The 27,167-nt window shown below is 38.4% G+C and overlaps 1 protein-coding gene and 1 long non-coding RNA gene across 10 annotated transcripts in view; one reads left to right on the top strand and one right to left on the bottom strand.

Annotated features, from left to right (window-relative positions):
• Positions 1–27,167, top strand: part of LOC127550453 (beta-defensin 123-like) — a 224,906-nt gene that overhangs the window by 149,967 nt on the left and 47,772 nt on the right. The window contains exons 1-2 of one of the 9 annotated variants that reach the window (XM_051979409.1): positions 7,861–7,991; positions 10,838–11,778. The exons of 5 other annotated variants lie outside the window; for them this stretch is intronic. In XM_051979409.1, the coding sequence (XP_051835369.1) occupies positions 7,934–7,991; positions 10,838–11,640 (861 nt within the window). In that variant the 5' untranslated portion in view covers positions 7,861–7,933 and the 3' untranslated portion in view covers positions 11,641–11,778. Of the gene's footprint in view, positions 1–7,860; positions 7,992–10,837; positions 11,779–25,319; positions 25,393–27,167 lie in introns of those variants that run through there. 3 more of the 9 variants (XM_051979411.1, XM_051979425.1, XM_051979426.1) reach the window with 3 other exon arrangements.
• LOC127550467 (uncharacterized) lies at positions 9,381–10,829 on the bottom strand. Its single transcript, XR_007950869.1, has 2 exons — positions 10,639–10,829; positions 9,381–10,537 (listed from the first exon to the last, which is right to left on the bottom strand). It is a non-coding gene; the product is annotated as an uncharacterized LOC127550467 (long non-coding RNA).

A 27,167-nucleotide genomic window follows, 5' to 3' on the forward strand; every position in this document is an offset into this window, starting at 1 on the left:
CCCTCTCAATAGAACAGGAGCTGCTACTAAGATCCAGATTTCTGAGCAAATTATGCAGTTAGACAAGGAAGGCAACCCTGAACTATTAGAGCCCTGATATCAAAATGCAAGATCCTTGTAAGTATGCTGAAATACTCATTAAGGGACTGGGGTTACAGGAGTGGAAAAACAGATCAGAGACACTGCCAATCTCAGGACAAGTGTCTGATTACTGGTTATTTGTAAAAATAATCCCCAAAACTGAGTCTGCCAGGGCAATTCCAGCAGAATAAGGGATTTCAAAGATAAAACATAACCAGCAAATTATAGTCCAGTAAATTGTAAGCAAGGAGTAAAAACGAAAAGGATTGTTTAAATAATTTCCAACTCAATCTGAATTAGTGAGATAGGGGCAAGGCAGAAGTGCCTAAGAAAAGTACATCAATTTTCCCAGTTTCCACCAGTTTCTTCCTCCCTTTTTTCTCATGGAAAGGAATTATCAAATGACCATTCCACATCTAAATCCCAAGAGTGAATCAAAATTGCTATTCATAACAGACTAGTACAGTAAGTTTGCTAAAAATCCCTCAAATATACAGCAATAGTTACACAGTTTTAACAAATCCATCCCAAATTTTATACACACCGTAATAGATGACCTAATCAGAGTTCCTAAATTTACATGTACTTAGTACTTAGTATAATTCCATAAGATTCACACCTTTAAGAGAGTATATATAAGGAAGAGCTCTCCGGACTAAAGAATACAAGCCCACTAAAAGGTCTCAGAGGAGGAGACAGATTCATTCCATTTTCCACTTTTGTGCTGGCTGGAGGCTGAAGCTGGCAGAGGCAAAGAACTAGCGGCAGGAGCTTTAGGAAACCAAGGAGAGAGACAGGCCTCTAAGGAAGCTAACTTTGCCCCAGGAAAAGAGATAAGACTTGGAAAGAGAAAATTAAAGGATTTTGACTTTAACTCCTGGCTGTATTTGGGGTGATTGCACTGAACTGAAAGGAAGGCTGCTTCCAGAAGCCCCGCAAGAAACCTGCTCCCAGAAAATAATATATTTTAGAGAAGAATGTTACATTCCATATCAGTCCATCAGGGGGAAGAGATAAAGCTTCACTCAAAACTGCTTCGGTCTGGGTGCTGGCAGGAGACTCTCAGTCCATGCAGAGGATACACATAGTGTGTCCTGGCATGCTGGCAATAAAGCTGATCTAGGTCCCAGAAACAAGTAATTTGACCAAAATCTAAAACAACAAAAACACAAATCTAACAAATAAAGGTTAGAACATACTGAAACAAAATGTGAAGAGGCCAGTATGAATTGGTAAGCAGCTTCCCAATAGATAAAACAGCAGTTAGCCTTTTGTCCTTTCATTAGTTAGAAACCTTAAAAAATTTTTTGAATATCCAGACACAATATCCAGTAACAGAGAGCTGATTAGACTAAATACTTATTTGCCCAAGTATTTAGGATATAGTGATTCCATATAACTAGGTTGGAAACGGCAAGGTATGACATAATTAAAACCCAATTCTAACCCCAAAAGCAGTTAATATTTCACTTTCAGCAAGACAGGATGAAATAGATTTAATTCATTTTTACTCCAATTAATTGTTAGAATTACTTCACTGACTATTAGAGGATGGAGCTTTAAAACTCCCAAATAGCATTAACTATAAACCCAAGAAATTTTTACTTCCAATAACAAATCCCATTAACCAAAGTTTCAGATAAATCCTAAACAGATTTTTATCATAACCTAATATTTATAACAGTAAGAATTTGTCTCAGTAAGTTCACTTCTTTCATATCTAAGTAGACAGTTTCATAAATGAACGTCATAGAAACATTAATTCCATTTGATTTCAGGTATGAGTGATAAGCAGCCAATTGTATGACAGAATGTCATATCCAGATTTAGCCACAAGGGAAAATGTCTTATTTATCAAGATGGGGATAGGTCAAGAGAATCCTTCACTACTGCAAGGTCGTTCTCTTGATTTTCCCAGGGATAGATTTCTACTTACAGCAATCTTTAAACAACAGGGGCACATGGCATTTCCCTTGAATGATGAAAGAGCAGCCTTATGAGGATTCAGTCACTTATACTTGGATTCAAGACTTAGACTAAAAGACCCTTCCTCAAACAGCAAAATTTCACTAATTATGATTTGGCCTTTGATAGTTCTTTTTTCCCCTTATATTAGCTTGGTAGTTTTGGGGTTTTTTTTCATATATTAACCTTAGAATTTTTAAACTATTCACAAATTTCATCTATTCACAATCATCTTTCTGACTATCATTTCTCTCTCCCTCAACTTGTGCTATAGATAAAGCATAAGGGAGAAAAATCAGACTATTTCTAGAATATAGTGGATTGAAAATGATATGAGATTCCCCCAACAGAGTCCATGTAAGGAAGTAGATCATACTTGAGTACAATTTTCCTTGGTGAAAAATATGGTACAAGAACTTTGGTTTTAAAACTAGGAATAGTTCAGTCTTGGTCAAAGATTAACTTGGGCACAATAATAATCTTTTTTTTTTTTTAATAACTTTTTATTGATAGAACTCATGCCAGGGTAATTTTTTACAACATTATCCCTTGCATTCACTTCTGTTCCGATTTTTCCCCTCCCTCCCTCCACCCCCTTCTCCAGATGGCAAGCAATCCTTTACATGTTGAATAGGTTACAGTATATCCTAGATACAATATATGTGTGCAGAACCAAACAGCTTTCTTGTTGCACAGGGAGAATTGAATTCAGAAGGTATAAATAACCCGGGAAGATAAACAAAAATGCAAGCAGTTTATATTCATCTCCCAGTGTTCTTTCTTTGGGTGTAGCTGCTTCTGTCCATCTTTGATCAATTGAAACTGAATTAGCTCTCTTTATCAAAGAGATCCACTTCTATCAGAATACATCCTCAAACAGTGTCATTGTTGAAGTATATAAAATGATCTCCTGGTCCTGCTCATTTCACTCAGCATCAGTTCATATAAGTCCAGGTCTTTCTGAAATCATCCTGCTGGTCATTTCTTACAGAACAATAATATTCCATAACATTCATATACCACAATTTACTCAACCATTCTCCAATTGATAAATGCTCAAAGGATATGAACAGACAATTTTCACATGATGAAATTGAAACTATTTCCACTCATATGAAACACTGTTCCAAATCACTGTTGATCAAAGAAATACAAATTAAAACAACTCTGAGATACCATTACACACCTGTCAGATTGGCTAAGATGACAGGAAAAAATAATGATGGATGTTGGAGAGGATGCAGGAAAACTGGGACATTGATGCATTGTTGGTGGAGTTGTGAATGAATCCAACCATTCTGGAAAGCAATCTGGAATTATGCCCCTTTTGTTCTTCAATATGAATTTTGTTGTTATTTTTTTCTAGGTCATTAAAATAGTTTATTGGGAGTCTGATTGGTATAGCACTAAATAAATAGTTATCAAATTGTGCATACCCTTTGATCCAGCAGTGCTACTACTGGGCTTATATCCTAAAGAAATACTAAGGAAGGGAAAGGATCCTGTATGTGCCAAAATGTTTGTGGCAGCCCTTTTTGTAGTGGCTAGAAACTGGAAATTGATATGGCAGAAATTAGGCATGGACCCACACTTAACACCATCTACCAAGATAAGATCAAAATGGATCCATGATTTAGGCATAAAGAATGAGATCATAAATAAATTAGAGGATTTTCCATATAATTGAGTAACTTCTGCCACAGTGGACTATGTCACCAACCCAAGATAAAACAAGAGTAGAGGGCCTCTAGTTAGCTTCCCATGATAAGATTTGCAGCTCACAGTTTTAGGGTCTAATATATAGAACTTATAATCACTATCCCTATGGAATCACATCAAATTGATTAATGCTGATTGGAATAGAGTAAAGGTTCAAATTAATTATTTCTTACATTCTTTCCTTTTCCCCACAGAAAGAACCCTATATTTCTTTGTATTGTTACAATCTCAATGCATGGAAGATAATCCTCCATGGGAGACATAAAAGAAGAAGGGGCCAGTCCTCTTACTGAGACACAAATATGACATTAAGAGAGAAAAAGAAAAATGGGCACAACTCATAAAATACTGATTATGTTCCATTTGATTAAACATTAACTCAATAATGTCTGAGGTGACTCACTAACCAGGAACTATGAGGGACAAGTACCTCTAGTAAAACATGCCTTACAAGATATGTAAATTGGGTGACCATAGGACATTTGTTCAAGCACAGCTATGCAAGTGTTGTTTGCTCTTCACATGAGTTCTGAAAGTCTTTTGAATTTTTGAAAAACAAGTCAAACCATTTTGACATAAGAGGCAACATCTCTGCAGGCAACACCAAGAGATCTAGATAGCTATAGGACAGAGAATGGAGGAAAATTAAAAAGAGGCTGAATTCTATAAACAAAGGAACTATCAGTCATTTCTGTCAGTGGTGGAGCAAAGGCTGAAGCAGGAGACTGAGAAGGAGGATATAAGGTTCCAGTCACTGCATACTAAGGAAGGGGTGGATTAGGAAGCATTTGTGGAAAGGACAATGATGATGATGATGATGAAGAAAGAGTCATGCTTACTTGGGGGTCTCATACAGTTGTTCAGTCTCTGAAACATCTTCTGATGCAATCCTGTGGTCTTCTGGAGGTCTCTCCTCTTAAGAATGCTGGAATGAGTAGGGCTTTGCAGCAGCTTCCAGTGGGATTTACTTCTCCAATTCACTTGCAAAGATCCCTTTCTCTGTTAAAAATCTTTGACAAAATCAATCTTAATACAATTCTAGCTCTGGTAATAAGGGCTAGCCTAAACCTTAACAGGACTAATATAATATAACTAACAGAAAATTTAAAATTTTAGATTGACCAAATTCAAATGATAACTGAAAATTTAAAACGCTGAACCCACATTTAATATTTGATATATATATATATATTTTAATCAAATATTATTACAACTATTCATTAAAACCAACTGAAAAATTATCACTCTAGCTAATTTTTTTCTAGCTTGTTTCTTTTAGCTGTTCATACCTTCTCTAAAAGGATGAGATGTTGCTAAGGAATTTTTTTTAATATGTTTGTCTTTTTTAATGGAATTTGCTATGTCAGGAGAATGGTAGAGTCATAGAAACATTAATTCCATTTGATTTCAGGTATGAGTGATAAGCAGCCAATTGTATGACAGAATGTCATATCCAGATTTAGCCACAAGGGAAAATGTCTTATTTATCAAGATGGGGATAGGTCAAGAGAATCCTTCACTACTGCAAGGTCGTTCTCTTGATTTTCCCAGGGATAGATTTCTACTTACAGCAATCTTTAAACAACAGGGGCACATGGCATTTCCCTTGAATGATGAAAGAGCAGCCTTATGAGGATTCAGTCACTTATACTTGGATTCAAGACTTAGACTAAAAGACCCTTCCTCAAACAGCAAAATTTCACTAATTATGATTTGGCCTTTGATAGTTCTTTTTTCCCCTTATATTAGCTTGGTAGTTTTGGGGTTTTTTTTCATATATTAACCTTAGAATTTTTAAACTATTCACAAATTTCATCTATTCACAATCATCTTTCTGACTATCATTTCTCTCTCCCTCAACTTGTGCTATAGATAAAGCATAAGGGAGAAAAATCAGACTATTTCTAGAATATAGTGGATTGAAAATGATATGAGATTCCCCCAACAGAGTCCATGTAAGGAAGTAGATCATACTTGAGTACAATTTTCCTTGGTGAAAAATATGGTACAAGAACTTTGGTTTTAAAACTAGGAATAGTTCAGTCTTGGTCAAAGATTAACTTGGGCACAATAATAATCTTTTTTTTTTTTTAATAACTTTTTATTGATAGAACTCATGCCAGGGTAATTTTTTACAACATTATCCCTTGCATTCACTTCTGTTCCGATTTTTTCCCCTCCCTCCCTCCCTTCTCTTTGTCTCTGCCTCTCTGCCTCTGTCTCACCTTCTCTGGACAACTCTAGCTGTTGGCTTTTTGAGAGAAGTTTTGAATAGAATTGGGGAAGAAGCTGAACAACAGTGAATACCTCAGGGGCCCCAGAGGATTTTACATGTTGAATAAGTTACAGTATATCCTAGATACAATATATGTGTGCAGAACCAAACAGCTTTCTTGTTGCACAGGGAGAATTGAATTCAGAAGGTATAAATAACCCGGGAAGATAAACAAAAATGCAAGCAGTTTATATTCATTTCCCAGTGTTCTTTCTTTGGGTGTAGCTGCTTCTGTCCATCTTTGATCAATTGAAACTGAATTAGCTCTCTTTATCGAAGAGATCCACTTCCTTCAGAATACATCCTCAAACAGTGTCATTGTTGAAGTATATAATGATCTCCTGGTTCTGCTCATTTCACTTAGCATCAGTTGAACAAATATTTCTTAAGTGCTATACTTAATATACTTGGAACTGGATGAGAAAAAGACATCACTGTCCTTCAAGAATTGGAAGCCTCTTAAGATAATTTTAATAATCATTAAAATACAGTTATGGGCAAAGGATGGAGATGACAAAAGATGAGGGGAAGATTACTCAGTTTGGGTAGAAGGGCTTAATGGAACCATTCATGGAACAGACAATTCATGGAGTTCTCTGTAGACAGCCTTAAAAGAAACTGCCTGGGATTTGGTACTTTCAAGGAAGGGAGAAGAATCCTGCTCAAACTTTCAGAGGTAACTAAAAATCTTCACCCACAGAAAGTTCATTCAGAAACTGCAGAGAAGCTGAGGATTTAAAAAACCTGAAATCCAAACAGGGAGAATGAAGTGTCAGATTGAATGCAGAATGTGAAAGTTACACACCAGAATTCTATAAGATAGGAGCTGAAGGGACCTCAGAAACATAGAATGTCAGGGCTGGAAGGGACCTTAAAGATCTAATTTAACCTAAATACAATTTCATTTTACATATGGGGAAATTGAGATCTGAGAAGGGATAGGTTCTGTTCAAAGTCAAAAGGCTGGTTAGAGGTAGAATTGGTTTCCTGATTCACTGGGTCCTCTGTGTGTGTGTGTCTGTCTGTCTCTTATCTCTGTCTCTTTCTCCCTCTCTTCCCCTTTCTTTTTCTCACCCCCACTTCGTCCTCCTCTCCCTAGATCTGTCTCTCTGTATCTTCCCTTCCTCCTTCCCCAACTCAAAAGGTGGCTTCCTGACAAGTTTTGGATACAAGGGAGGAGGAAACTGCAAGGCACTAAGTGCCTTAGGGTATCCAGGAGAGGTTTTAAGGAGAAAGGCTTCAATGGAGTCCACTGGGGGTGAGCATAAATAAATCTTTCCATTTTGACCAGAGCAGAAAGACCCGGTTCTCTTTTTATTTCTTGAAATATTGTGTGTCTTTTCAGTTTAATTACTGATAACTAGAGTTCAAAGGAAGTGGGGAAACCTGAATGGAGAGATCTTTATAAGAGAAAGAGTCAATGAACATACACAATCTTTCCACTTTGACAAGGGGCATGGGAGGGACATAATCCAGTTCAGTGGATGCAGTTTCCAACATAGACTTTTGCTAACAAGACCTGGCTCAAATTACTCTCCTTCTCTGGGTCTCAGTTTTCTCTTCTATACCAAGATCATTGCCAAAGCCCCTCCTAGCTCAAAAATCCACACTCCTAAAACCTATTACATTGAATGTAGTTTATGTCTCTCTCAACAGTGCTGGAGATGCAGCTTAGAAGCCAAGGGATACCCAATCAGGGTCACTGGGCAATGGGCAGTCTGTCTAATGTAAAGACTCTGGGCAGGGCAGAATTCTATTCCTCTGTGGTTCAGCACTCCTGGCCCAGCCCCACTGAGGAGGGTAATAAAGGCCGGAGCTCCAACCCACAGCACACAGGGAGGTCTCTCAGTTCTCCATTAGCCCTGCTAGTCCTCTCTCCAGAGGACACAAACCATGAAGCTCCTTCTCCTGGCCTTTGCCATTATCTCATTTCTGGCACAGAGAACCCAAGGTAACCTGGATCTATGTTGAGGGCAGAAAGAGAGCTGGGACTGGGTCACACTGGAGCTATTGCAGGTGCTCATAATTGTGGGAAAGGGCCATGGGATGAAAGCCAGGGCTATCAAGAAGCACTGAAATCTACCTATGAAGAGCAGAGCTACCTTTAGAGTTACCCAGAGGTCTGTATAGACCCGTATCTTGTCCTTTATGAGGACCTGGAGCTTCAGAGAAGTGGTGTGGTGAATTGGAAAGAACTATGGATTTGGAGCTAGAAGACTTAGAGTTCAGAGATTGACTTTGTCATCTCTGGGAGCTTGGCCATGGCCTCAGTTCCTCATCAGTAAAATAACAGGGCTTGGATTAGGGTCTTTCTAAGATCACTTAAGCTCTGTGTTTCTACCTATGTAGGCTAGAATCAGCTACACACATCCTGATTTAGAAATTTAAAAAACAAACTCTTTTTTAATGTAGGCAGATTTTTAGCCTACATCCAATGAACTTTAAGTTAACTCTCCAATGTAGGGACCAGAACAACTTTTTACTCTTTCTAAGAATACTTTGGAAAATTTCTTTGGACCAGTGTTCTGGGGCATAGAGAACACATTGACATTCTTCTCTAATCCTTTTGATATTTTAACATTAGGAGGTTATGCCTCTTCTCAGTCTTGAGCTTTCTAAACTCAAGTCTGCAGAAAATTCTGAGATTCTGGTCTAGCCCACAGAGGCAAATCAACATATTGTTCACAGGACTAACCAGAGCCTGTCCTAGGGGATAAAGTTGGTTGGAAGGCAGTGTATGGGAAAGAGGAGAATCAGAAGGCAAAGATGATTCTGAATGTCTGACCCTGAATATCTGGGTAGATGGTGGTGCCATGATTATATTTAGAGTAGTCAGGAGGGCCAAATGATTTCCAGGGAAGATGAAAATTTTGGTTGCTGATGTGTTGAACTTGAGGAATTGGTAGGGCAACCAATTGGACATGATTTATAGGCTATTGGAAGTGTGAGCCTGGAAAAGGAGATGGAGATTTGGGGTTCATCCTGATAAAGATGAAAGGTGAAAAGAGAATTAGAGAGGGTGAAGAAATGAAGCCTTTCACATATTCTTATTCATACATAACTTACATCAAATAGCTTACCCTCTTGGGAAGGGGAAAGGGGCAGGAAGAAACTCTGGAACTCAAAATTTTAAAAAATAAATGTTAAAAATTGTTTTCACATATAATTGGAAAAAATAAAATACTATGAACAAAAACATATGCCCACATTTTGAGAGACAGGAGGAGAAATAACCAATAGCAGAGAGAGTTAGAAGTGCTCTAGGTCACTAAGGGATCACTAAATGGTGTGAGACCCAAGGCAGATGATAGGAGTTTCAAGATGAAGAGTATAGCCAACATTACTAAAGAAACTTTAATAGTCAAGAAGAATGAAGGCAGAGACAATGCATGGCATCTGAGCAGAAGGAGTTCTGTCATTAGTGACTATAGGAGTAGTTATCTATTCTAATTCTCAGTACAATTTATGCAGAAAAGTCTTTGCAGTGGGAAGTGATTTAACTCCAAGCTGTATTGGCTGAGCAGATACTTAAAAGGAGAGCAAGAGCTGGGAGTGATAGAGTAAGCAGGGATGTTCTGCAGTCTGAGTCAGAGGCTCATCTCCCAGAGATGCTGTTCTTTCCCTCACATGCTTATAATGAAGAATTAGAGGAATTACAGAGCGCAGAATCAGATTTAGAAAGGGCAGGAACCTCAGAGGAATCTAGTCCAACCTCCTAAACTCTCCTACAGATGAGGAAACTGAGGTTCAGAGAGAGATGTTAATTTGCCCAAAGTCACATAGGTAGTGTCAGAGGCAGCTTGTGAACCCATGTCTTCTAATTCCAGAGTCAGCCTTCTATCTCCCATCCTTGCTGCCTCATTTCCATCACAGAAGCTTAGTTTTCTAGAAATGTTCTGTTCAACACTCCCCCCACTCTCCACTGTATTTTATGTTTGAGGGAACTGGCTAAGTGTATTTCCTCCAGTCACAGGTAGTGAATGAAAGAGCTGGGATTTGACTTTAGCCCTCTGACTCTTCAGTCCAGATCTCTCTCCATTGCAGCATCTGGAGCAGAGGCCTCAGTTGACAACTCTTCTTATTGTCTTCTTCCCTTTCCCCCTTTTGCGAATCTCGATTCTAATGAGCGTCCAAAAGGAATATCTCCGGGAATGGGGTAGCTAGGTGAATGGGGGTAGAGAGTCAGGAACACCTGAGTTCAACTCCAGCCTCAGAACACTCACTAGCGTGTGACTCTGGGTAAGTTTAACCCTGTTTGCCTCATTCCCTCATCTGGAAAATGAGCACGAAGCACGGCTGAACGACTAAAGCTATCTTCTGGTATTTATTTCCTGAACATAAGGACTGGGCAGATGTTAAAAAGTTTGCTTTGCATTTCCTAGGGACAGGAGCATAAGGTGGCGTTGAGAGCTCAAGATCTTCCTCTCCATCCTCCCCCCGTGCTCTTGGGCTTCTCCGGGGAGTGAGGAGACTTAGGGGTTGTGAGTGATACTCCTGCTGAGGAAGAAAGTTTGAAAGGTTAGGAGCTGCTCGCCTTCCCCGGAAACACAAGCTTCTTCTCTCTTGTCCTTCCTCATTACAGGGCTTTCCCCTCTTACCATCCTCCCCATCTTTCTCCTAGCCAGATCTGCCATCGCCTTTGGCTCCGCGCCCCTTGTCCTGACTAAGTTTTTGGGATTACAGCGTCCCAGAATCTCAGCCCCTTCTTCCCTCTTTCATCTCTCGCCAGGGCAGGCTGTATTGCTCCCATTCCGACGCTCGCCCATTCACTTTGTGTTCTCTCCTTTTCCTGAATAGGTGGCTGGGTAGACAAAAAATGCTGGAATAGAGCGGGGCGGTGTCGGAATCACTGCAAGAAGACAGAGAACAATCATTCTACGTGCGCCGATAGGAGAAAGTGTTGTGTGTCTTTTGACAAGCTTCGGAAGGAGTCCGAGGACAATTCGACTTTGTCAGAAGAAACAACGCCTTCGTTAGTCGGAGCCTTGACCACCAGTGCACTTACAGGCGCCAACCTTTTTAACCCTAATGCTTCCCCGACTACAGCAGCGGGTGGGACCCCACCAGCAGGAAGCGGCATAACAACCCCCCCAGCCACACCACCCCCGGCCGCACCACCCCCGGCCGCATCACCCCCGGCCGCACCACCCCCGCCGCACCACCCCCGGCCGCACCACCCCCGGCCGCACCACCCCCGGCCGCAGCACCCCCGGCCGCAGCACCCCCGGCCGCACCACCCCCGGCCGCACCACCCCCGGCCGCACCACCCCCGGCCGCACCACCCCCGCCGCACCACCCCCGGCCGCAGCACCCCCGGCCAGAGCTCCCCCGGCCATAGCACCCCCGGCCATAGCACCCCCGGCCAGACCTCCCCCGCCCAGACCTCCCCCGGCCATAGCACCCCCGGCCATAGCACCCCCGGCCAGACCTCCCCCGCCCAGACCTCCCCCGGCCATAGCACCCCCGGCCATAGCACCCCCGGCCAGACCTCCCCCGCGCAGACCTCCCCCGGCCATAGTACCCCCGCCCAGAGCTCACCCAGCCAGAGCACCCCCAGCTGCAAAGCCCGCCCCCTTCCAAGCTCCCGCAGCAGGAGGTGATTTTAGCGAGGAATAAGTGGAGAGCAATGTCAGAGAGCTCGGACTGCCTCATCCTGGTACCGGATCAGGGCACCTGTTCAATTCTGGGATTCAATAAAGCATTTTCGACGATCTTCCGTTGGTCGCCATTCATCCATACACCATCAATCTATTTATTTATGTGTTTGTTCGTTTTCCCATCTCTCCATTTATTTTGTTGGCTATGTAATATCTTTTATTTTTGTTTTAAACTTTCTTTTTAAATTTTTAAAAATTTTATTTTTCACTTAATAGAATTCTATTTTTTCCAATTACATATAAAAATAGTTTTCAACGTTCATTTTTTTTTCTTTTTCCTTCCCCCATTCCCAATTCGGCAAGCAATCTGATCTATGCTATACATGTTCAGTCATATTAAACATATTTCCAAGTTAGTTAGGATGTGAAAGAGGAAACAGAACAAAAGGGAAAAATCACGAGAAAGATAAAACAACCGAAAAAGTGAACACAGTATGCTTCCATCTGTATTCAGATTCCATGGTTCTTTTTTGGGACGTGCATAGCTTTTTCCATCATGAATCTTTTGGGATTGTCTTAAAACATTGCTGAAGAGTTAAGTCTATCAAAGTTGATTATCTCACAATGTAGCTGTGTACATTGTTCTCCTGGTTTTGCTCATTTTATTCATTTAGTTAATGTAAGCCTTTACTGATTTTTCTCAAATATGTCTGCTTATCATTTCTTATAAAACAATAGTATCCCCTTACATTCATATACCACATTTGTTCAGTCATTCCCCAAATGATGGATATTCCTCAGTTTCCAATTCTTTACTATCCCAAAAAGAGATGCTATAATGGATCCTTTACTTTTTTTTTTTTTAAACAATCTCTTTGGAATACAGATCTAGTAGACCTATCTCTGGATTAAAAGGTATACGGACCATTTCATAGCTTTTGGGGCATAGCTTTAATGCACTATGAATTTATGAAGTCTGATTAGTATAGGATCAGGCAACCCTTTGATCCTTAGAAAGTAAAGTTATGGTGGAGGATTGGCTGGGTCAGGGAAGATAGTAAATAGAAAGTGGAGCATGGTGGGCCTGGCATCAACCCCTGGGAGGTGAGGATTTTGTAGTCTTACAGATAGTTCCTAGCACTTGGGTTTACAGACTGTTCTCAAGGTCAAACAATAGTTTTTGCACAGGAAACTGCAACCTCCTCCCAGAAGACCAGCATCAGAGGACTGTGAGATAAGGGTAGGAGGGAGTCAAGACTGTACTCTCTACTTCCCGTTCTTTACAAAGTTATTTTCAAGGAAAGGGGGAATTTAATGAGATAGAGACTGAAGAGGCTTAAAGGCATACAGCCATTGCAGTCTGAGCTGAATTCAGTGCCCCCTTAAACAAGGGAAAAGATGATCATCGAGGGCCTGAGCCCATGAAATCTCTGCTTTTGCTCAGCTTTCTGTGGATAGAATGAGCCAGGACTATGTGGATTATCTAAAGGTCAAAATATGGCCTTGAGTTCCCCAGGGATACATAGAAATAGAGGAAAGAACATGACACTGAGGTCTTTAGTATGACACTAATTGGCACTATAAGTCTATTTACTAATAGGTAATTGGCCCTCAAGTCACTTAAGAATTATTCCCCAGTACTTTTTCTGAATCATATTCTTGGAAAACTGTCAGTACTCATTTTCTTTTTTCTCATTTTTCAACTTTGTGTAATTTGGCTTCTTACTTTATCACTTAATTGAAACTCTGTCTCTAAAGCTAGCAATGATCAAATTTAGCAGTTCCCAAATCTGACAGTCGTGTCTGAGTCTTTATCTGTTGGCTATTCTCTCCTGTAGATATTCTTTCTTCTCTGGGGTTTTTCCCATTGGTAAGTTCTTTCTGGAGCCTCAGTTTTGGTTCTCCTTCTGACTGTCCAGACTTTGCTACCCTATCCCCACAAATCAATCCCTCCCCCTTAATACACTTTTCAGTTCCCTTTTGTATGTCCCCATTAGAATGATCAAAATAAAAGGAAAAGGAAAATATGTACAAGATATTTATGGCAGCTCTTTGTGGTTGCAAAGAATTGGAAACTGAAGGGATGCCTGTTAATTAGGGTAAAGCTGGACAAGTCATGGTTCATCAATGTGATGCAATACTATTGTGCTATGAGAAATGATTTAAGGAATGGTTTCAGCAGAACTTGGGAAGACTTGTATAAATTGATGAAGAGTGAAGTGAGCAGAACTTCAAGAACAATGCATACAGTAAGAGCAATACTGTAAAAAATAATCAACTATGACAGACTTAGTAATTCTGATCACTAGAATGATCCATTGCAAATCCAAAGAACTTCTAGTATAAAAATGCTATCCACCCCGACAAAGAACTGATGAATTGGGAGCACAAATTGAAACATATTTTTCTTTTTGCTTTTTTGAACAAAATGTGTTGTATGAAAAGTTTTAGAAACATAGTTTCTGGGTAATTAATCATTTTATTAATCATTTCTAGAAAATAATTTATAAAAGGCATTAGGAACACACGAGAATTCCAAAACCCCTCACGGAAACCATTCAATATTTATATACCCTTGGAAGAGGGGGTATTCCTTAGGGTAGCAATCCATTCTGATTGGTTAACAATTAATATGAGAATGATCATTACAATGCTAAGTAGACTCATTCTAATGAGGCCTTGCAGTGTAGAGGGAAAACTTTATTGTGATCCCTTTTGTTCCCAGACCATCCCCAACCTTGGGCAAAAAAATTACCCCATCTCAGCCTGAGTAGAACACAATGGGTTTCCTCACTTGGATGGGATCTGAGCAAGACTGAAGAAAAAGTTAATCCAATTTCAATTTAAGCAATGTCCTTCAGATGTTGGTTTGGCCTGTAGAGAATGAGGATCTAGGAAAGGAAATACTGGATCTCTCCAATAATTGATTATTTAACAATCACTTCTCTCAGAAGGTAATGCAGAAAGTTATCTTATGTGACTATATATGTATATGTATACATATACACACACATATACACACACACACATATATACACACACATACATACACACATATATATAACTACACACATATAAAATGTATGGATACCTAATATGTACATATATATTTATGTGTGTGTGATAGTTTTTGCTTTTTTTACCTTTTGAATAAGGGAAAGAATTTGGAAAGTAAAACAGTCCTTATTTTTAAAAAAAACAATAGAATGTCATTTTCTTGAGGGAAGGAACTCTTTCTTTTTGCTTTTACTTGGATAGCAAGTGCTTAGTATACTACCTTGCCTTGTCACTATTCTCTGTGGATTCTCTTTCTCTAACTGCTGGTGCATTTTGGGCCCTCTTTTTTTTTTTTAATAACTTTTTATTGATAGAACTCATGCCAGGGTAATTTTTTACAACATTATCCCTTGCATTCACTTCTGTTCCGATTTTTCCCCTCCCTCCCTCCACCCCCTTCTCCAGATGGCAAGCAATCCTTTACATGTTGAATAGGTTACAGTATATCCTGGATACAATATACGTGTGCAGAACCGAACAGTTTTCTTGTTGCACAGGGAGAATTGAATTCAGAAGGTATAAATAATCCGGGAAGAAAAACAAAAATGCAAGCAGTTTATATTCATCTCCCAGTGTTCTTTCTTTGGGTGTAGCTGCTTCTGCCCATCTTTGATCAATTGAAACTGAATTAGCTCTCTTTATCAAAGAGATCCACTTCTATCAGAATACATCCTCATACAGTATCGTTGTTGAGGTATATAATGATCTCCTGGTTCTGCTCAGTTCACTCAGCATCAGTTCATGTAAGTCTCGCCAGTCCTCTCTGTATTCATCCTGCTGGTCATTTCTTACAGAACAATAATATTCCATAACATTCATATACCACAATTTACTCAACCATTCTCCAATTGATGGGCATCCATTCATTTTCCAGCTTCTAGCCACTACAAACAGGGCTGTTGGGCCCTCTTTTGTTTTCTATTCTCTTTCTTTGTCTCTGTCTCTGTGTCTCTGTTTCTGTCTCTTTTCTATCTCTCTCTGTCTCTGTGTCTCTGTCTCTCCACCTCTGTGTGTCTGTCTCTATCTGTTTGGCTCCATTTCTATGTCTCTTCTCTCTGTCTCTGTCTCTTTCTGTCTCTCTCCTCTTATGGATTTAATCATTATTTCCAAACATATGATGACCAAATCTCTACACCCAGGGCCAGTCTCTTTCCTGGACTCCATTTCCACATTATTGGAATTCAGTCATTCAATCGGATTGCTTAGCGACCCTATGGATTCATAATATGGCAAAGACCATTCATGGGATTTTCTTGGCAAAGATAATGAAGTAATTTTGCTATTCTCTTCTCCAGTGGATTAAAATAAACATGCATTAAGTGACTAGACCAGGATCACACAGCTAGTAGGTGTCTGAAGCCATTTTGAAGTCAGGTTCTCCTTACTCCAGGACCACTACTCTAATCCCAGAGCCATCTAACAGCTTCCTGTTGGACATTTCAGACTGGATTTTTTATAAATACCTCAAACTCAGCATAAAAGTCAAAAGATATAAAAGGACACTTCCCAGAAGAAAGAATAGAATTTATTAAAAACTATACAAAAATGTTCCAACTACCTAATAACAAGAGAAAAACAAATTAAAATCACTCTAAATTTCCACCTTGACCAATCAAATTGGCAGAGATTACACATCTTTCCCTTTGCAATCCATTTTACACGTCATCCTCTTAACACATCACTTTGATCAGATTACTCATCAGTCAAAAGATTTCACTGGCTCTTCTTTGCCTATCTAACAGACTTTTAAGCTGGACAATGTAGACCCTCCACAACCTGAATGTATCCTAAATTGTCAGCTTTATCTCACAGGAGTTCCCGTCATATACCTTAAGTTCCAGCCAAATAGGACTACTTCAAATTCTCACTAATGCTTTCTTCCTTTTTGCTCAGTGGCCCTTCACTGGAAAACTCAACCCCATCCCTCAGCCATCTCTAGTTTTTGAAGTTCTCTGAGGGCCAGTTCCAATGTTGCTTCTTTCACAAAGTCTCAGCAGTATTGGTATCAGTAATTATCTAGAGCCAGTTGTCTTTTCTTTTGAGTACTCATAGGACAGTAATCACAATGGTATTGCAGAGAACAAAGCCCCAAACAGAAATAGTGTAAAATGAAGTTTATTAAGTTGTCTAATACAGAGGAGAGCTGAAATAGGGGATGGTCCACTTCCCTCAGTGTCTATAAGTTACATATTATGTAGGGTTCAAACAAAGGAACAAGGAAACAGTAATGAATTGGCCAGGTGTCTAGTGGGAGAGAACGTCTTTGGTTCTAAGAGGTTTCTGGTCAGCATAATGTGAAAAGCGGAGTTAAGCATTAAATAAATCTAGTCTCTAAGCACCAGGTCTGATTTCTCAGTGAAACAGGACCGGGTTCAAACAATGTAAGGAAGTTTTCCCACAGTTTCTCCATTTTGAGCTTCATGCTCAGCATTCCTGTGCCACTGGAAGCATAATTATAGAAGCAGAGAGCTAGGTCAGGATTTAAAATTGCCCTACTCAGTGGAAACATCTCCTTCATTGTCCATCCTATCAAGACTTTGATAAAATGTTTTTAAGGAATGATAGGAACCAGGGTCATGACATCTTATAGCCAAAAGGTCAAATTAAGTCAGCATCAGCTTATTTAGACTTGCTCTAGAAAACAAGTACATCACATACAGTACAGGGAGATTTCCCGGACACTGAAAGAACACATATGGCCACAAGAATCACAAAAAGTTAAAAAAAAAAAAAAAAAAAGACAAAAAGAAAAATTTACAGGCCCATGTTTTCTTTGATGTCATAAATGTTGGATAAACTTCTTTCAGTGGGGTCATGACCTCACCCATCAATTATAGCAGACTATAGAGAAATCAAGTCAGGTTGCAAATTAAACAACATCATTTTATTTCATCTTGGATCTCAGCTGTCCCATGTAACTCTCTGACAGTGGGAAACATTTTCTCTTGGAAAATCTGAACTGGGCTTCATCCTAAAGCATCTATGAAGGAATTTGTTATTATATTGTTTTCAAGTAACTACTTCATAGGTAGTGAAAACCAGTTTAAATCTTATGGAGATAATCTTATACTTATCCTTTCATCATTGTCCTTCATGGAAACATTTGAAAGCCAAACATCATGCATATAATAGCATGTGATGAGCATTCACTCAGAACCCAGAAAAACACTCAGTACTGTAAGCTTTGAGGCTGACAGAGATCAATATCTAAAAGAATTGCATATTAACTTCTAAAGCCAAAACAATGTTTCAATCTGGGATCTGTTAATACCAAGTTGGTTCAAAGATGTAACTTCAAAACATACTATTCCAGGATCAGAATTTTTTTCAGAATTTTGCTAAATAATTGTCCAACAACCTAAAGAGTTAAACAACTCTTTAAGAAATAAACTTGTAAGCCCTTTTATTTTAGAATAAGAGATTCTAGCTTCTAATTAAACCAATTCATTATTTTAGAATTTCTTATCATTCACAAATTTTATTGTTCTTATTCAGTCATATCCAACTCTTTGTAACTCCATTTGGGGTTTTCTTGGCAAAGATACTGAAGTGGTTTGCCATTTCCTTCTCATTTTCATTTTATAGATAAAGAACTGCGACAACTAGGATGAAGTGACTTGCTCAGGATCACAAAGTTATTGAAGTGTGTTGGGCCAGATTTGCACTCATGAAGATGAGTCTTCCTGATTTTAAGCTTAGTGCTCTATCCACTACATCACTCAGCTTTATGACCTCAGGAAGACCGAAGATCCACGAGACTGAAAATCTGACAAGTCCCAAAGAACTTCTCAAATATTTATGAGACCTCTTATACTTTCCTAAGCTCTAAATAATTTTATTATTATTATTAACTTTAAGCAAAATATATCCACCTAAATATTTGGTAGGTTGTTGCTTTTTCTCCCCACATCATAATGACAATATTCTCTATCCTAAGAGGAGTCACTTTTACAATGACATAAGTGTGTCACCTCTGGGCATCATTTTTCAAGCAAACAATTCTTATATGATGATTTCCCCAAAAATCACAGCATAAGAAAAATTAGAAGCTGAACAAAAACATAAACAATTGTAGAGATAGTTTAAGATATGTTTCAAATACTACAAAATCTTCCACATTCGATTAACATTGATTCAGTTGAATGCATTTCTAAATCATCTTACATGGGAAATCACTTCATCCATCTATCAATGTGGCATCATTACATTCAAAAGAATCATTTTATTGTAAATAATATATGGATTGTTTTAAACTTTAAACTGAATTATTCTAAATTCTTACTCAATGGATTTATGTATCCATCCCAGAACCTTTTATTAATTTTAGATAAATATGGCAACTTTAGACATGAAATTCATTTTAGTTTTGGAATACATCTTGTGATCCTAGAATCTGATTTCTGTTTGTAGATATAGATAGGTGATGCAGATGATGGATATTGGTGGTAGGTAAAATTGAATTCTCTAGTCTAACAAAAGATTCCATAAGGTTTGAGCTAATATTCATTATCTTACCTATTTATTGGCAATATAAATTGTTTTGAGATCAGTTTTGTAGAAAACTTTTAAAAGTGACCTGAACTGAAGAACAGACCAAAGCCACAGGACTGCATGAAATGTATCTAGAAAAAGGAAGATTTTCAATTTTTTCTTTGCATCTTTCATCTGTAAGTTGTTCTGTTGATTTTTGTCAAGTTTTTGTCATCCATTTTTCCATTTTTTCCTTTCATATTGTCTCCCCTTATAAGTCCTGAGAAATGCTTAATCATGTTTTTGTCTTTGGTCTAAAAGAGATGGTCGAATGACCATTCTTTTTAATCACCTGTTAGCCTTATTTTCCCCCAAAAAAATTATCCCCCAAAATAAACATAATAGAGTAATTTACACTTTCAGTTCTTATTAATCATTTCAGCTATTTTCCACTGAGTTTTGATCTATTTATAAAAGGTTAAATATCATAATTATCTCAATAAGAGAACACAACTCCCTTTTTTCCTGAGACCATCTTATAATTTAATCTTACAATAAACTCAAACAAATCAAATCTGGATTTATAATCACAAATAGTAACATTCAAAATGCCATTTTCCCCAAGGATCATTAGCTGCCAGTTCCTTGAATTATATAGCTGACTGCTTTCAGTTAGCTCCATTGCAGAGATTTTCAAGGACAGTCTCATATTCTCTCTCTTCTTAAAATATTTCAGCATTTACAAAAATCTTCCAACCATAATTTGGAAATTTGGAGCAAATATACATCTTAATTACAAATTTAGTTCTTAATTTATAATACCATAAATTTTTACAACCCAAGAAAAAGTGTTTCTTTCATTGCTTGTCTAGGTTTATCTCTATAATCCCAAACTAGCCAGGAATGAAGTGACAAAGAGAAAATATCTTACAGATTTTCCCCCTAAAACTTTAAGGAAGTCCATGCTTACAGAGATGAAGAATTTAATACCATGTTACAGAAACTTGAGAGAACAAGTAAGAAAGTTCATTAATCTTCCTTAGCATTCTAGATCTTCTGGTTAATTTTTTTTTTTTAACAGAGCAGTCTTTATAACTGTCTGGGTTTTTCCTTTAGAAATCTTTCAAGATAGCTGAAACTTAGAAACAATACTAGACACAACATAAGCCAAAGGTTTTCCTGAAAAGCTATTCCTATAATCATCCAATTTATGCAATTATATGATAAGAACGCCATTTCTACAGAAGAGCCTGGGAGAAAATAGTGGAATAGTGGGAGGAAATAACTAAGTGCTGATGAGGAGGGGGAGAAGGGAGCACTCTCATCAAATGGTCTCTTGGGGGAGGTGAAATATGAGGAAAGAGATTTGCTTGAGAATAAATGAGAAAGAAGTGACATGGGAGGCTTGAGGAGAGATGAGAAACTATTTTAGGAAAGACAGAGTTACAGTGGAGTGTGAGAGCACAAAGCAATTGAGGAGGAACAGAATGTTTGACTTACTTCAGTGAGACCCAGTTGAGTTTTCATAACATAAATTCATGGTGGATTTACTCATTGGGTAGTTAGGTGATTTCCTATATCTCTGTTCAGCAGCATAGGAATAGGAATCTTTCATGATTCTTACAACTTCTTGTGCGTTCTCTCTCTGATTTCCTTGTATTCATTTCATATTTATTCCAAATAAACTTTTACCGGTATGTGTAATATACATATGCATACACACACACAAAATACATATAAATATACATACAAGTCATATACATAAATATACATACAAGTCATATATATATATTGTCTAGGTTCAAAGATGAAATGAATAGATATGATCTGAGATCTGCTGCACATCTGTGGAGAGCAGAAGAAGGGATGCATTGATAGTGACAGCATACACTCTGGAGAAGGGATCAACAAAGTCCAGGGCTGCTGACACTGGGCCATCATTTCTCCAGTTTTGAAGAAAAATACTGAATTATTGTTACATCTGCCCACTCATACATCTCTTCTTTAGGGGCATGATGTCTAAGAGTTAGAAGGAAATCTACTTCTCTCATCACTCTTTGTGGGGAAAAGATGGTCTTTACCCTTTTCTCACCATTATATAAAAGAACATTTCATATCACTATATTAGTGATTAGTTAGCAAATTCATTTAACTTAGCAATACAGGAAACATAAATCAGAGAAGTTTTATTTATTAGAGCATGTCAAAGAATACACAAGAATACATTAGCTCTTCAATTGGGATCAAGATCAGCTCTCAGAGGAGACTGTATGTTCTCTCCCAGAGGAGATTCTCTCTAATGAGTCTGTAGACTTGGAAGCCCTGGAAATCAAAGATCAAGATGGGGCTGGCTTCCATACACATAAATGGATCTAAGGGCTCTTCTATGTCTCTATTTCTGTTCCTGTTCCTTTTTAAAAAATCTTTCTGAATCTGCCTCTAAAGCTATTATTCTTTTCATTACACACCCTTAACATTTTTATTACATTGGCCTGAAGTTGACTCCCCTTCCCATCCATTGCATTTCTTTCCATACTCCCACTACTTTCTTGAGTTTGAAACTTCCAAATTCTTTTTTTTATTATAGCTTTTTATTTTTCCAAATATATGCAAAGACAGTTTTACTCTTCCAAAACTTTTTTTACTTTTATAAAACTCTGTGTTCAAAATTTTTCTTCCTCCCTTCTGCTATTCCCTCTCCTAGACAGCAAGCAATCCAATATAAATTAAACATGTGCAATTTTTCAAACATATTTTGCCAAGTTCTCTTTTGACTTCTCTTTCTCTTCCAGATCCTTTATGAGATCACCAGATCATAGATTTAAATCTCTGACTAGTTTAATTGTCTCATTTCATGTATGAAGGAAGAAGGTTCCAGAATAATTAAATTGCCTCCTCTGGGTCATACCTCTAGATAGTATGGTAAACCTGAACTCCCATCCTCTGACTTCAGATAGGTCACTCCTTCAAGTTGATCATACTCTTATCTAGTTTACTGCCAACACCTGCCATTCCTTTCTTCAAAATGGCTTTCCCTTTTCCTTTCCCACAATACCCAGCTTAGTTTAGACACTTTATGTTCCAGACAAACTGACTCTGGGTCCCTTTAAATTGTCTTGATCTTTACCTTCCTTCAAGTCCTTTTCTAATCTCTACCTGGCAAAATTCTATTCCTCTTTTAAAGCTCAGCTCAAATGCTGATCCCTTCAGTCAAGGCCTAAATGATCATAGAATAATTGGATGGAATGGCATAAGCATTTATTAAGCACTTATTATATGCTTAAAAGGCACTGTGCTAAATGCTTTTTACAATGATTCCCCCATTTGATCCTCACAATAATTCTGTGAGTTAGGGGCTGTGATTATCTCCATTTTACAGTTAAGGAAGTTGAGGCAGACATTGGTTAAGTGACTTGGCCAGGATCATACAACTAAGAAGCATCTGAGACTGGATTTGAAGGTAGGTCTTCCTGCTCCAGACCCAGACCTATTTACTACTGTGCCACTTAGCTACCTAAGAATTTTAGAATTGTTAGGGGCTTTAGAGATAAGAGATCTTGCTACTTGCTACTGGAATGATTGGTAAAGACCTCTTGATAGTTTCCTGCAGTATAATTTACAAGATACAGGCCAGGTCCTTAGTCTTGATAGTTTCCTGCAGTATAATTTACAAGATACAGGCCAGGTCCTTAGTCTTGCTGTCAAGGTACTCTACACACTATGGCTTACTCATTCCCTTTTAATTTAATAAAATTTAATCTAACAATTAAGCAAAATATGTTTAGAAGAAATGCACATGTTTAACCTATATTGGATTGTTTGCTATCTATGGAAGCGAATAGTGGGAAGGAGGGAGAAAATTTTGGAACAAGGGTTTTGCAAAAGTGAATGCTGAAAACTCTTTGCATGTATTTGGAAAAATAAAAAGCTATAATAAAAAAGAATTTTGAATTTTAATTTAACATTTAAAAAACTATTCATGTTTATAATCAGATCTTTATTTATAGCAAACATACATAATGTTGAAAGAAGCAAAACTGCAATGTTTTTGAAAGGGAGCATGAGTATCAGCAGTCTGAAATCAAGCTCTCAAACTCTATAAAGTTTGTATTTTTCTTGGTAAAGGATATAATAAATATAACAAATACTCAAAGGTCTGAATGTTTCAAAAAACTCTTAATGTATAGATGGTGCAAAATATCTCACATGATAGGGTGAGTTTTCCATAAATAATTAATTTTTTCAAAGACAATAAGCTGTCTTTTTATTCATTCTTATCTCCCAAAGTTCCTCAAGGCATACCCTTGGTACCAGCTAGTCCATTTTCATCATTGTCCACATTTTGCACCTGCCATCAACATCTTAGCTTTTCCCCAAAGTACATTTTCTTATGCTGTTTCTCCAACCTAAATGTCTTTCTAAGACTAATTGTCATAGTTCTGTGCACATCATTTCAACCAATCAACAAACATTGTTAAACAGCTTCTGTGTACAGAGAACTTTGTTTGTGCCTATAGATACAATGCTTGTTCTCAAGGAGTTTACAATGTATTCATTTAAATTCCCTGAATCCCAACCTCAATCTAGTCCCATCATCTCCAGGAAGTTTTAGTCCACAGAGATCTCTTTCTTCTCTGAACTCCTTAACTGGATTCGATTTCCATTGAATAAATATTTCTTAAATGGCTGTCATGTATAGAGTTGGTATACTTGGACAATGAGAGAAAGACACTGCTACTGGTCTCTGAGAATTGATAGCCTGTTAGGAAAAGAAAGCATGTACATAGATAATTGTAATGCCTATTAGAATATGATTATGGACAAAGAAAAAATATGATGTGCTTTCAGAAAAGATGAGGAAAAAAATCACTAAGCTTGAGTAGGAGCCATTCATGGAGAACCACTCATGGAGAAGTCAATTTAAGGAGCCTTAAAAGGAGACTGTCTAGGGAGGTAATTTCAGGGAAAGGAGGAACATCCTTTTTAAACTTTCTTAGCTGACTAAAAGCCTTGAAATCCATGAAGAGCCCAGCCTGAAAATGCAGATACCCTGAGGATTTGGAAAACCTGAAATTCACCCAGAGGGCTAAAAAATGGAGCAGGGTGTGGAATCTGAGAGTTATATAACAGAATTCTACAAGATAGACGCTGGAGGGACTTTAGAACATAGAATGTCAGAACTGGAAGAGCCCTTAAAGATCATTTAAATCTAATTTTATTTTACATATGAGCAAATTGAGATCTGACAAAGGACAGGTTCTTTTCAGTCAAAAAGCTAATTAGAAGTAGAATTGGTCTCCTGACTCACTAGGTCAAGTCTCCTCTTTCTGTCTCTGTTTCTTTCTCTCCTTCTCCCTCCCTCCCTCCCTCCCTTCTCTTTGTCTCTGCCTCTCTGCCTCTGTCTCACCTTCCCTGGACAACTCTAGCTGTTGGCTTTTTGAGAGAAGTTTTGAATAGAATTGGGGAAGAAGCTGAACAACAGTGAATACCTCAGGGGCCCCAGAGGATTTTAAGGAGAAAGCCTTCAGTGGAATCCACTGTGGGTAAGGACAAACAAATCTTCCAATTTTGCCAGGGCAGAAAGGCCTGGTTCTTATGTTTCCTTCTGAAACTCTTCGTATCATTTCAATTTAATGATGAGAAGTGGAGTTCAAAGGAAATGGGGAACCCTCGCTGAAGAGACCTTTATAAGAAAGAGAGTCAATGAACATACACATTGTTTGTACTTTGACAAGGGACATGGGAGGGACATAATTCAATGGATGTAATTTCTAATACAGGCTTTTGCTAATAAAACCTGGCCCAAATCACTCCCCTTCTCTGAATCTCAGTTTTCTCCTTTATAAAAAGACAAATGCCAAAGTCCCTCCTAGGTTAAGAATCTACACTTCTATAACCAACTACATTGAGTATAGTTTATCTCTCCCGCAGCAGTGCTGGAGATGGAGCTTAGAACCCAAGAAGCATCCAAGAGGGGTCAATGGACAGTAGGCAGTTTGATCTGCAATGACGCTGGGCTGCAAAAATTTCTGCTCAGTCTCTGGTTGAGCACCCTTGGCCCCACCCCACTGAGGAGGGTAATAAAGGCTGGAGCTCCAACTCACAACACACAGGGCAGTCTCTCAGTTCTCCATTAGCTCTGCTGGTCCTCTCTCCAGGGGACACAAGCCATGAAGCTCCTTCTCCTGGCCTTTGCCATTATCTCATTTCTGGCACAGAGAACCCAAGGTAACCTGGAACTTTGTTGAGGGAAAAAGAGAGCTGGGACTGGGTCATTGCAGGTGCTCATGATTGTGGGATGGGGTCATGGGATGAAAGCCAGAGCTATCAGGAAGCACTGAAATCCACCTGGGAAGAGCAGAGGTATCCTTAGGGTTACTCAGAGGTCTGTATAGACCCCACATTTGATCCTTTATGAGGACCCGGTGCTTCAGGAGAGGTGGTGCAGTGAATTGGAAAGAATTATGGATTTGGAGCTAGAACGCCTGGGTTCAGAGGTTCGTTAACTGTCACCTGTGTGACGTTGGGCTCAGCCGCAATTTCCCCATCAGCAAAATCACAGTGCTTGTCCTAGGGTCTTCCCAAATCAGTTAAGCTTTGTTTTTCTACCTATGTAGACTTCACACATCTTAACCTAGAAATAAAAAAAAAAACTCTTCTTTAATGTAGATATATATTTTAGCTGACATCCCAATGAGCTCTAAGTTAACTCTCCAATGTAGGCAGTAGAATGACTTTTTACTCTTCCTAAGAATCCTTTGGAAAATTTCTGTGGTCTAGTGTTCTGGGGCATAAAGAACTCAATGACATCTGTTTCCATATGGAATTAAGATTGTCCCACCTACAACAAGTGAGACCGAGGCAGAGATCTGAGAAAAGGCATTTTATTAAAAGGTCTAAGGACTTCTAATGAAGTAGACCTCAGATCTTTCTCATGAGCTGAGATTCCCCATTCTTTGAGGTCCTTGTATTTATAGAATTTAATATCCAAATGAGAAAAACAGAATGGCATTGGTTGGTAGATATTGATCGTGAGGGTCAAAAATGACATATTAGCAGGAGAGTCAGAGATTGGGTGAAGCATGGGGGTGTCTCCACTAATTAAGTGATCATAAATTGTCATAAGATGGTCATATGTTCAGGCTGTGTGGGAAAGAATGGCCTGGAGGTAAAAAAAAAATAAATTAGAGGATTTTCCATATAATTGAGTACCTCTGCCACACGAGGCTTGGTCACCAAGACAAAGAAAAACAAGGGTGGAGGGCCTCTAGTTAGCTTCCCATGATAAGATTTGCAGCTCACAGTTTTAGGGTCTAATATATAGAACTTATAATCACTATCCCTATGGAATCACATCAAATTGATTAATGCTGATTGGAATAGAGTAAAGGTTCAAATTAATTATTTCTTACATTCTTTCCTTTTCCCCACAGAAAGAACCCTATATTTCTTTGTATTGTTACAATCTCAATGCATGGAAGATAATCCTCCATGGGAGACATAAAAGAAGAAGGGGCCAGTCCTCTTACTGAGACACAAATATGACATTAAGAGAGAAAAAGAAAAATGGGCACAACTCATAAAATACTGATTATGTTCCATTTGATTAAACATTAACTCAATAATGTCTGAGGTGACTCACTAACCAGGAACTATGAGGGACAAGTACCTCTAGTAAAACATGCCTTACAAGATATGTAAATTGGGCGACCATAGGACATTTGTTCAAGCACAGCTATGCAAGTGTTGTTTGCTCTTCACATGAGTTCTGAAAGTCTTTTGAATTTTTGAAAAACAAGTCAAACCATTTTGACATAAGAGGCAACATCTCTGCAGGCAACACCAAGAGATCTAGATAGCTGTAGGACAGAGAATGGAGGAAAATAAAAAAGAGGCTGAATTCCATAAACAAAGGAATTATCAGTCATTTCTGTCAGTGGTGGAGCAAAGGCTGAAGCAGGAGACTGAGAAGGAGGATATAAGGTTCCAGTCACTGCATACTA

This window comes from Antechinus flavipes, chromosome 2 (genome assembly GCF_016432865.1).
Source record: "Antechinus flavipes isolate AdamAnt ecotype Samford, QLD, Australia chromosome 2, AdamAnt_v2, whole genome shotgun sequence".
Lineage (NCBI taxonomy): Eukaryota > Metazoa > Chordata > Mammalia > Dasyuromorphia > Dasyuridae > Antechinus > Antechinus flavipes.